The sequence below is a fragment of the Glandiceps talaboti genome, chromosome 1 (assembly GCF_964340395.1).
Source record: "Glandiceps talaboti chromosome 1, keGlaTala1.1, whole genome shotgun sequence".
Lineage (NCBI taxonomy): Eukaryota > Metazoa > Hemichordata > Enteropneusta > Spengelidae > Glandiceps > Glandiceps talaboti.
Genome location: NC_135549.1, coordinates 25,516,307 through 25,528,040, shown reverse-complemented (window position 1 = coordinate 25,528,040; position 11,734 = coordinate 25,516,307). Strand labels below are relative to the sequence as shown.

Below are 11,734 nucleotides of genomic sequence, written 5' to 3'. Positions count from 1 at the left end.
TTAATGTTTCGTCCCCAAACATTAATGTTGCATCCTGTGTTAAGTAAATCTCGTCGATTAGAAAAGGAGGTTGTATAGTGACAAATGTTGTTTCTGCAGTCAGAGTATAAGATTGTAAGGGACTTAAATTCATATTCCGGCTTGACATTTACATTTTATCCCGCAACTTAAATGTTATCACTCGAAAATAAAGGTTGGGCCACACGAATAAAAGTTTTCGTTTCGCAAATTAATTTTCTGCTCCGTAAAAAGAATTTATTTGTCACAGAAATTGTAGTTTTTTGCTTTGATATTTCTATATTGACCCAAGAAATTAATGTTTTGTCGTATGAAATAAAAGTGTTATCCTTTTATTAAATATTTTGCCCTCAAAAATCAATTATTTATAGCACAAATTTAGTTTTCGTCTGTCACCTGTGGGCCACCGTACGCATGTACATACACATGCATGTATATTTATACACACATACATTGTACATGTATACACAGACAGATATGATACATATATACATTACATATCAGTCATAAAACAAATACTGATCGTCGTTAGACTCAACGTGTGTGACTGAACAGATATCTATAACTTTTCCTCCCAATGAAGTTATGTACATATGTTCTTAAAATTGGGGTCTCTTTGGGGTGACAGGATGGTTACTGCTTGCAAGGATATACTTTGCATATAAATAAGGATTAAGATGACGTTCATGCTTCATGACTTTGAGCTTGTAACTCATAATGCGCCTGTGAAACTGTCGTTTTTATCTTCCAATGTTAGACTATCACATTATGAATATAAAGAAATCTGTCTGTATTTTTTAAATTGCATTTTGGGGACTGTATTTATGAAAATGTTGGCTTGATACACGTTGGAAGTGTCAGATACTGACTCAGGACTGAAAATAATTCCTTTACTGCCATAATATGAGCATGATCTAATTGCACATGGTGGGTGATCCCAAATCAAATATTATTTCAAATATTACACAAAGTTTGTGGAAGTAGAGGACAAACCCACTATTTGCATACTACGGCACCTGCCAGGTATTACACTGCTCATGTACCAAATGAAATTTTCATCTCAGTCAGCTCTTTTTAAGTGTGGGAATAAATAAACCACACGGTCTTGTTGCCATTGCAGAATTTAAGGTTGGGGATAGGGCCACCATTTTGTTGCAGAACGGATGTCAATGATTCTAACAAAAAAAATACGATAATAAATGATATTTATTCCAATTTCTTAATATAATTTATTTACTTATTTTGGAAAAGAGACAATATCCTTTGAAATGTTGTATCTACTTCATGTATTTACTTGAAGTCAGTTCCAAAGTTGTAATTATCAACCGCATCATCAGCAGACAATGAGAAATTCATAGCAGCTGTCAGTTCATCTGATAATTTGGTTGCTAGAGTATCTGAAACGAAAATTAAAAGATGAAATAAAAATTATGTAAATTGTTGTCACTTTGGCAATGTGTAACTGTGCTGTTCATACTTTTTAATGTATAGCTTAGAGTTCAATATGGGAGATACTCATGGCTAAGTTTGGGCATAGACCCTACACGAAAGGGTCTGTGGTTTGGGTGGAGTGAAGTGGAGCCAAATTTATACCTGAAGATCTCCACTTATAGAGCTCTAACCAACTTAGATGTTAACAATTTGTTCGTTTGATTAGGGATGATCATACAATGTCACACAAGCTCAATAAGCACACTTAATTCATTTAGGGGGGGGGGGATTCTGGCATCAATGCGATTGTTGAACTCCAGATTTCGATGGACCCATGGAAAGCTTTCACTTCTTCAATGATAACAGCTTTTGTGTTTACTGTTGATAAGTTGATAAAAATTTACTTCTTATGTGAGATATGGTGCTGGGTTTCTGGTAGTATTTGTTTATAATCATATTTTTACATTACATAGATCTTAGTGGTGTGACCGCTACAGTTCTCATCATAGTTTACACCATATATAAACGTTTGATGTCACACTTGTGAACGTCATTTTTGGGGAGGGGATTTTGACCTAAACGAAGGATGTTCGTTTGTTGAGCTTGTGCGACACTGTGCAATCGTCCCTTCTTAATAATGTCAAAATTGTTACTTGGAGGCCCATTCAGTCATTTGATGTACAAAACATGTATTGTTAGCATGTCAGTGTGTTGGGGAGGATGTGGAGCCTAAGCCATTATTTAACTGCTCTCAGTAAGACAGTTTCTACATGAATACAGTAGTAAATGAACTACACAGATTTCTATACGGTGATACATCAGGTTTGACTTCTACAAATAAATGGCAAAAAATTTCTTGATTATAAATACAAAATACTGATATCACTGTATAAGGTAGAGAGTTATTCACTTACCAGCCCTCCGCCTGGTTTTCTTCATTTTCTTAAAACTTTTCTTCATTTCTTTGCCCAATTGTAAATTACCTTCAAGAGTACTTTGTACACCTGGTTTTTTGGACTCTTTCAGTTGTTTCAGGAGTTTGGTTTTGTTTTTGACAGGAACTTCTATGGTGACTTTACCGAGCTAAATGACAATAGACAGGCGGAAAAAATACAATAAATGAATTAGTTAACAATCTATTATCAATTAGTTAGTGATGGCGAAAAGCACACATGCTATTTACAGATCAGGAATATTAATGCTTTGGAACGATCCATTTTCACACTTTGATACACATCTTCATCACTACACCTATCATTCCAAGTACTACTACTATGCAGTTGTCAATGGTTACAAACATACACACATTCTCACCTCTTGGTTCTCAGTTCCTCCCGACTGCTCAATATCCTCCTCATCACCGTGTTCCTCCATGTCTTCATCTGATTCATCTAATGCCTCATCCTCCACATCTTCCTCTTCATCACTGACACTGTCCAAGTCAACATCTTCCATCACACCATCGGTGGGACCACCAGACTCAAATAAGATGGCACTGCTAGCCTTTGGTATTATTAAATCTACAAGAACCAACACAGTTTTGTACATTAACTGTTTGGGGCATATGTATTTCTATGAAATTAGGAAGAAATTCCATGAACCGTTGTACATATATATTATCTATACTGTACTGCTGTACGAAAACTTGACAGGTTTAGGTACATTCAGCGTCATTGTGAGTAACTGACTATGACTTCAGCAGTGCATCTTATATAACAAACAAAAAAGGGTGTATGTTTCCATCCTAAATATGGAACTGGACTGGTGTGTCAGGAAAATTAATGAAACTATACATATATGTATATATCAGAACAGTAACACTGTGACGGTGGTGGTGGAGGGTGGTGGTGGTGTGTGGGGTGGGGTGTGTGGGGTGGTACTCTTTATCAAATGTCTGGGACAATATTTGGAAGTCATGCATGGGTAAAGAACGTGACTTCACATCCCTGAAGAAGACATGTAGACTCAAGTTGATAGCTAGAATTTTCCCAAGCATTTAGGCGCAGTATAAAGTTATAATTTATTTGTAACAGAGTGTAATTTCCATGTGTGTTCTAGCCAATGTGCCCTCTAAGCCAATATGATGCACCACTGATGCATACAATTTGTAGTGACGCACCAAAATTTGGTGTTCCCCTGTCTCTTACTATGTGGTGACTCACAAGAAATCCCATTTTTTCTCATTTTGACTCACAACAACAAAATTTGGCCATCATTAGAGGGCACACTGGTTATAGCATACATATAGTATGCAGAAATCATTCTAACATTATCATTCACAACAGGAAATGATTGCTTTTCTCAACTAAGTCCTTGTAATTTTCACTACAGCTTAAAAGGCCCAACACACAAAGTGAAACATATATTTTGAAACATTCATATTTTTGAAAAGTACCAAAAAGATTGACCGAGTAAACACATTTTATGAGATTACCTCTGCTTTGAGATCCTATAAAATTACTATGACTTCCTTCCCCATGTTGTTAAACTATGCATTTTTTAAGAAAATGTTATCAAGATTACATAGAGTGTATTGCTGAAGTGTGTTTGAATGAAAATCTTACCATTAAGCATTTCTTTTTCCTCTTTTTCCAGTGTTGAGATATCAAATGCTTTACTGAGTTCCCCTACAATATCGGCACTGATATGTGTAGGGAGAGTGTGTTGTTCAGGAGGCTGGGTGTAGTAGGTAATCTTACCACTATATTAAAGAGACACACATTAAATGAGATGTTACAAAAACAGTCCTTCCTTCAAAACTAATACCTGTAAAAATATTGAATTTTCTAGACCACATAAATAAACATCAACGTACTTTGCAAAGACTGGCACAACAAAATAACTGCACAATGATTTATTACATGCACTGTCATATTAGATTATATTATATTAGATTAGAATAGATTAGATTAGATTAGAATACTTCATTAACCACAACTACTGTAAAGGCGAGCAGGAATGTGTCTTGGCATTGTTAAACATCAAAAAACGACGAAGACAAAAACATATGTACAGTTATAAAACAATACAATACAATACATTACAGTATAAAATCATGATAAAGCAGACAAAACAAAGTCTTCATCAAAATCACAAATTAAACTGTTTAGGTAAAATTCTTAACATGCACTTCTTGGATAAAAGCCATTCTTAAAATGTACAGTTCTTGATCTGAACCTAAATGATTAACATATTCCATATCAAGGCAGGATTTAGAGATTTAGATTAAGTTGGAGGTCAGATTAAATGCCCTATTATATATTTATCACCAGCCACAAGTACTCAAATATCATGTACAAATGTAGGTGTCTCCTGACACAAAAAGAGATATATTCATTAACTCATTAACTTGTCAAATCACATGTTCTCACCTATTCCAGTTTGTCAAGACTGTCTTTGCAGCTTTGTCAACATCTGGGACACCACCTTTCTTCAGTTTTCCTTGCTTTCTTGCCAGTATTGGTAAAAAGTCACCGATACTATTGAATGTTGGGATGGAATAGTACATCACAAGCTGAAAGAGTAAAGAGAACATCACAGACATGTAATTGCAAGTATATTGTTTGGAGAAATTAAGAATATTTCTACATCAGTTTGCGTCAGTCAGCAAAATATATATAAGGCACCTTGCAAAAATAAAATTGATCTACATCTTGGAAGTTTCAACTGATGTGAAGCAAATTCTAAATTTATCTGGATGAATAAAGATGCCTATATGAAGTGTTATCATGACTAAATATGTTCATCAGCTTGGTAGACCAAATAACTTACACAGGTTATATACACCAACAGTTTAAAGTGTTAATATGATTGACTTGGTAGATTTTAATAATCTCAGTGACCTAGTCCCTAGTAATTGTTATGTGTTGTATACTGTAAAATGATGTAATCACACATGTTACTGGAGTTTGTATCATTTCTCACCTGTTCTTTATTGCACCGTTTCAAAATAGCTTCCACTGGTGTGATGGGGTCAGCTAGAGATTCAATCTGTGAAATATAATCATAATCAAATAATATTAAATTTACATTTGCAACTGTAAATAGACGTGCATTTTACAGTCAATGATCCTCAATACCCTACATATATCTTTGTACTGCTATAATTGGTATCACAAATTGCCAAGCCCCCTACGCAGTGTTGCCATTAAAATGTTGTTGTCACTAATTCCGGTTGAGTGTTTCAAGACAATGTTGCATTCAATTGGGATTTTTTTAAACATTGTAGTGTTCAAATACAAATGTCAAATAAGTGGCGAACATGCAACCAACTCTGTAATAAGGCAAATATGGCTGCCAATGAGGGCAGCAATGGATAGCATTGATGCATAGGAGCATGAATAAATTTCTAAACAATTTGAACTATCTCCTCGCCATTATAAAACTAAGACATACCTTAACACAGTTTCTTAGAACCATGGCAACCTCTGATGTTGCAGTTGCCATGACAATACCTGGCGAGTCCAGTAATTTGATATTTTTGTCAAGCTGGACTTCTTGCATTGTCCTGTACAAAGAGAAAGCACAAATTTGTGATTTGACGTCCTTTATGAATGTTTGCAAGTGTGTCTGTGTGTGAGCAAACATTATAAATAACATAACATTGCAAATGAAGATTATAGAATACGGTAGAATTTCTTTGATCAAACTATTACAGACATTGTAACTTCTAGTCTGAAAGGTCCAGTTGTTGGTCTCCTTAAATGACCACTCACTATCAACTCGTTGAGGATTGCAGAAACAACGACCAAATCTTTCAGGCTATGTATCTTCAGGTTGCTGAGTAACTTTAAAAATGAGTTTAGTAGGAAAAGACAATTTTTAAAAATACAAATTTGGGATCCAATAGCAATCAATCAAACAATCAATCAATCTGTAGCCAAGCAATATCTGACAACTTACTTTGTAACACCTGGTGTACCACCAACCACACACGTCTTGGCTCTCTTCAAACTGTTAATTAAACTACTTTTACCAACATTGGGAAAGCCTGGATAGACGAATAGCATCAAACACATGTCAATGTACATACATGTACATATGCTGTACATATGAAGACGCAAATTTAACTGTCGAAAACTAATACACTATAGTCATTTCTAAGGGTTCACAAATCTGCATGTCCTTGTTACCTACTTTGTACTGAAAGCTACAAATGTAGCGTGTTAACATTTGGAATTTTGGTTTGTTGAAGAGTGTTATTAAAGTATTTTTCTGTTTTTGCTTTTCTTTCGTTTTGCGGGAAATTGCTTGTGATAAAGGGACTAATCCATATCTTATATTAGGATGACAATTAAGGCCCCAGATGTTACTCAACTGAACGCTTAGAAATATTGGTGAATATCATAGCTTTAATGTAATACATATTGTACCACTGTACCACCATAGTAAATACAGGCTGCTACATACAGAACAGAAGATGGTACGTCTATTGTCAAGAAATGATATCACAGAGACAGCAAGTCTACTCATTGCAACAATGATATTTTGACAATAAACCTTCCCTATAAATAGTTGCAAAGACAAAGAATAAGAGATATGACATACATGTACATGTATATGAGATTAACAGCCTCTAAGCCATTTTGACATGCCACTGACACACAATTTCTAGTGATGCACCAACATTTGGTGTTACCCTATCTCTTACTATGTGGTGACTAACAGAAAATCCAAGATTTTCTCATTTTGACCCACAGTAATAAATTTGGCTATCAATAGAGGGCACACTAATAGTTACTTACCAACAACTCCGACTGTGATTGATGTTTTGATGTCAGCACTTCTACAATAATTTGCTAATAGTTTCAGTAATGAGTCGGCTCCTAAACATACACTGGATTCCACTAACTCTTTCTTAGCTTGGTTCAACTGTACTCTACTTCTTGACTGATGATAACAGAACATAAAACAGTATTATAATCTGCATGTATAACATCACAAAAATAGCCTGGAAGTAAAATATGTCATGTTTGAATTCTCTCAGTACATTCTGCTTTTTCGACCTCAAATTTCAACAGAGAAATCTCTGAGATTTACTCTGAAATTTTGAAATGTGGCTAGTACATGTGTATATGAATTCTAACCATGCTGTTACACCCACACCTAGTAATAGTAATACATTTCTCATCAGAAGAAAATATTTGAGTATTTTGCTGGCTTTAATATTTATTATTTTTTTACTTTAAAATATAGAATACAATTGTGTTAGGGTCTACATAATGTACCTGAAGTTTTTTTAATTAATAAAACCCGTTTTATAGCCCAGTTTTGCTACATTGTCTGACTCAATGTTCTCTTCAAGTTCTGGTTCCGTGATCCATTGGCACCTATGCACCTGTAGTTGGACTAATTCTAGTTTTATCAATGAACCCATAAAACGTAATACATACTATATAGATTAAGAGTCCACTTACCAAATTCTGTTTCTGTGTCTGAGTAGAGGCTTTGAATGCTACTGTGGGGAATTCATTTCTCAAATGTTTCAGCCATTTTTCTGTGACATCTTTTGGGATAAGATCTGTGTATCAGAACAAGAAGATAACAGATTGAGAATTATGAAACATTAATATTATTTCACCTACCACACAGGTTCTCCAACTTCTAGGTTGTAAGAACTACATCAATGAAAACTTATCATTTTTTTATTTATTTATTTATTTATTTATTATTTTTTTTTTACATTTTTCTACATTTACAACTTTTTTCTACATCCATCAATACATTTATGATTTAAATGAATGATGGTCAAAATTCATCAAAACAACACTCAAAATATACATTTATGCTAAATAATTATTTTCATAAATTATACACAATAAGTCAAGTTTTTTTTTGCTTGTGTGTGTATAGCAGCATTTGTTAAACGACCACAGATGACAAAATCAAAACATACCAACCAATGATGACTTTCTAGCAATTATAGTTTTGTCAATCTGACACATTCAAGGATGTTAATAGTCATGAATATTCTTACACTTTAAAGGGAAAGAATACTGAGTGAATTCACCATGCATCTTATCTCATTTAACATCCCAGTTTTATTAAACATAGTGAATTCCTAAGGTATCATTGAGTCTGCTTCTCCTGATTTGTATACATGCTTCCAATGCTGTACAGTATGAACAGTTTAGTTGTGTAGGCAAGCTTTGAGAACATGTATACTTTAAGTTAACTCTTGACAAATTAATAACCATAAATTTTACAAGAAATGGCAAATTATCCTAATGTATGCAAAACAACATTATACTGTAAATATTCAAATATCCTTTGATGTTTACCGCAGTTGCATATCCTGTGGGTGGAGGGTCTATACTTTTACAAATACACATACCTATCTTGTGGGTGGAGGGTCTATACTTTTACAAATACACATACCTATCTTGTGGGTGGAGGGTCTATACTTTTACAAATACACATAGCTATCTTGTGGGTGGAGGGTCTATACTTTTACAAATACACATACCTATCTGTGGGTGGAGGGTCTATACTTTTACAAATACACATACCTATCTTGTGGGTGGAGGGTCTATACTTTTACAAATACACATACCTATCTGTGGGTGGAGGGTCTATACTATTACAAATACACATACCTATCTTGTGGGTGGAGGGTCTATACTTTTACAAATACAAATATACATACCTATTTTGTTGAGAACTAAAACAACCTTTTTATTAGTTCCTGAGGCTAGAACAGCTTTTTCAACTTGTGGACATCTACATCCCAATGGATCTCTAGCATCAAGTACTTCTAACACAACGTCAGCAGCTTCTACAACCTTCCTAAACTCCCTGTAGTAAGCTTTACGTGAATTCTCAACACCGCTACCAGCATCATACTTGCCAGATGGAAACTGCTTCATGACAGCATTCTATAAATATGGTAAACATACCATTGTAAAGTTAAGATGGGTTATATCACAAGATTTGCAATACAAGGAATAACAAATTGAAGTTCTGTTCAGGATTAAGCCATTTCGTTATATATGTCCTGTGCAATTTGAAACTGGGTATCAACTTACAAATGATATCCTTCTGGTGTACAGAAGTACAATACGCCAAATTAATGTTACAAGGAGTCTACATAAAGACAAAGCATACCAAATTCAAGTTTACACAATTTTACCTAGGCAAGGGTAAGAGACACATGGTGGAAAAAGTGTTCCCTTTACTAATTTTATTTTTATTTGAATGAGCTACTGTATTTATTTCTGTCTATATTTCAGTATTTGGAAACACTGGAAACAAAAGAAATATTTCATGTATTTTATCACTGACCTTCCTATCAAATTCTTTTTGCTTCCTCTGTGCATCTTTGGCTAAGCTTTCTAAATTTCTCTTCTTTGCCTGTTGTTTCTGTCTTTGAGCCTTCTGTCTTTGTCTCTCTTCTTCAGCCTAAAAACAAAATCCATTATACAATGTTACATAGTATTCAACGTTTTTATTTGGTAGAAACTTCTGTGGAAAATGAATTTATGCTCATGACAATGTTATTGATATCAATGATCTTTGATAAATATTGCAAATAAACAGTGTTTTTCTGGCTGTTTATTAAAGGGACACAAAGTAAAGTAGTACAAGTGTACTCTGTAAAGGGGATTATCAGATAAATACCCCCTCACTGCCCTGGCTCACTGTTGAACTGTATCTGTGTGCGATGTAAAAGTAATTGGAGTAAACTGGTGAAAACAATCACTCTGCAATTGTCAATACTCACTGTAAATACAGCTGTAAAACACACACACCTGAATTACTCCTATTGTAAGGGACATGCCAAAACCTCTAATTTCCCTTGAAAAAACAAATGATTTGAACTGAAACCGTTTACAACAGATCCTCTTTTCATGTGAAAGCAAACATAATAAATTTGGTTGGTACACTGTACATGTCAATCCATGTACAATGTTTCATTCAGAATTTTCTGAAATCAGTTTCATAACTGTATATAATTTCATTAGTTCACGTGATTCCCTTTACTCAGAACAATGAATCAAAACAAATCTAACTGTAGTGTTATTCAATCAATCAATCAATCATCCCAATCAATCAAAAGAATTTCTATTGCTCCAAAATCCAATACTACATAATGTTCCATGGAACTGAAAAGGAATAATAGTATTAGTACATAGTTTTATAAATAACTCACTTTTAATTTCCTGTCTTCAGCTTCTCTGAGAATCTTCTCTTTGAATGGTGCCATGTTTGGGACACCTGGATCCTTCTTTCTTTGAGGTTTACCTTGCTTCCTCCTTGCATCTCGTCTCTGTTTTCTGTTGTGTTCTTTAACCTATGATTGATAAAAATGGAGGAATACACACCAAATTACATAACTGTACAATCTGTCAGACACCCTTTATAATTAAAAGTAGATAAGTAAGTAGTTGATTGACCATAGACCCTACACGAAAGTAGGGTCTATGGATTGACACATAGTCTTATTTATTTATTTAACTTTGACAAAAGTCAGGTGACGTAGTCCACACAGGTGCCAAACAAATAGTACATTATTAATGTTGGAAAATCTAACTATGGAGGTAGGAATGACTACCTCCATGAGTTTACCCATGAAAAGATTTAATTTAAGAAAAGGTTGTCTAACAAAACTTGGGTTAGTTTTCAATCCAATGTCTGCCTCCGGTTGTGTCATGAAGTGGTATATGGTCATGTGGTACGACAACATATATACACGTAGTGACGTACGGTACATGTACATTTGAGGTGGGTACATATGTATCTTAAAGGTTTATGACCCACTAGTAGTTTATCTAATAACACTGTAAGGACTACGGCTAGGGGGAGGTGCGAGTAAAAAAAAAGGAAACCTCTCATATATTTTAACCCCAAAGTGGTGTAAAGACGAAAGTACACGTTATTTAGTAATGACTAATGTTACCTTCTTTTCTATCTTGTATTTCGTCCGGCAAGACATACGCTTGCTTTTCATTTTACCTGCAAGACAGAGAGCAAGAGAATTATTACATTATTATTTAGTTGTTAACTTGTTAAAAGACACAATCGACGGTAAGAAAATCAACTTACGAGGTCTTCCTTTTCGAACCATGTTGGTAAATCGAATTCACGATCGCCAGCTGAAGTAAATCGCCGTACACACGTGTGGTGCAACTGGGGTCATAGATCACCCTCGTACAAATACAGATATTCGATATTTTTCAAATGGAAAATTTTTCTTTCTATTTCAGTACTTAATGTTTATATAAAAGAAATATAATGTAATAAACTCATATTAGTGTAGTAAGAAATAGTCTTCTGTTTTGTTTTTATA

General features: G+C 34.4%; 1 protein-coding gene across 1 annotated transcript; it reads right to left on the bottom strand.

Moving 5' to 3' along the window:
- Positions 1–1,279: 1,279 nt before the first annotated feature.
- Positions 1,280–11,587, bottom strand: LOC144449187 (guanine nucleotide-binding protein-like 3 homolog). The gene is made up of 15 exons (XM_078139726.1): positions 11,491–11,587; positions 11,345–11,400; positions 10,598–10,738; positions 9,730–9,846; positions 9,095–9,323; positions 7,866–7,969; positions 7,194–7,338; positions 6,352–6,439; positions 5,845–5,956; positions 5,374–5,439; positions 4,821–4,963; positions 4,014–4,150; positions 2,764–2,969; positions 2,364–2,532; positions 1,280–1,415 (listed from the first exon to the last, which is right to left on the bottom strand). The coding sequence occupies exons 1-15, from the start codon at positions 11,510–11,512 to the stop codon at positions 1,309–1,311; spliced, it is 1,842 nt and encodes a 613-aa protein (XP_077995852.1). The 5' UTR covers positions 11,513–11,587; the 3' UTR covers positions 1,280–1,308.
- Positions 11,588–11,734: the final 147 nt, after the last annotated feature.

What these genes read in the sequence shown, in the direction of transcription:
- LOC144449187 (XM_078139726.1), bottom strand. Translation starts at nt 11,512, where the DNA reads ATGGTTCGAAAAGGAAGACCTC. An exon ending in CTGAAGACAGGAAATTAAAA is followed by an intron (nt 9,847 to 10,597) that starts GTGAGTTATTTA and finishes TTTTGTTTTTAG; the next exon opens with GCTGAAGAAGAGAGACAAAG. An exon ending in TTTAGTTCTCAACAAAATAG is followed by an intron (nt 7,970 to 9,094) that starts GTATGTATATTT and finishes TCTGATACACAG; the next exon opens with ATCTTATCCCAAAAGATGTC.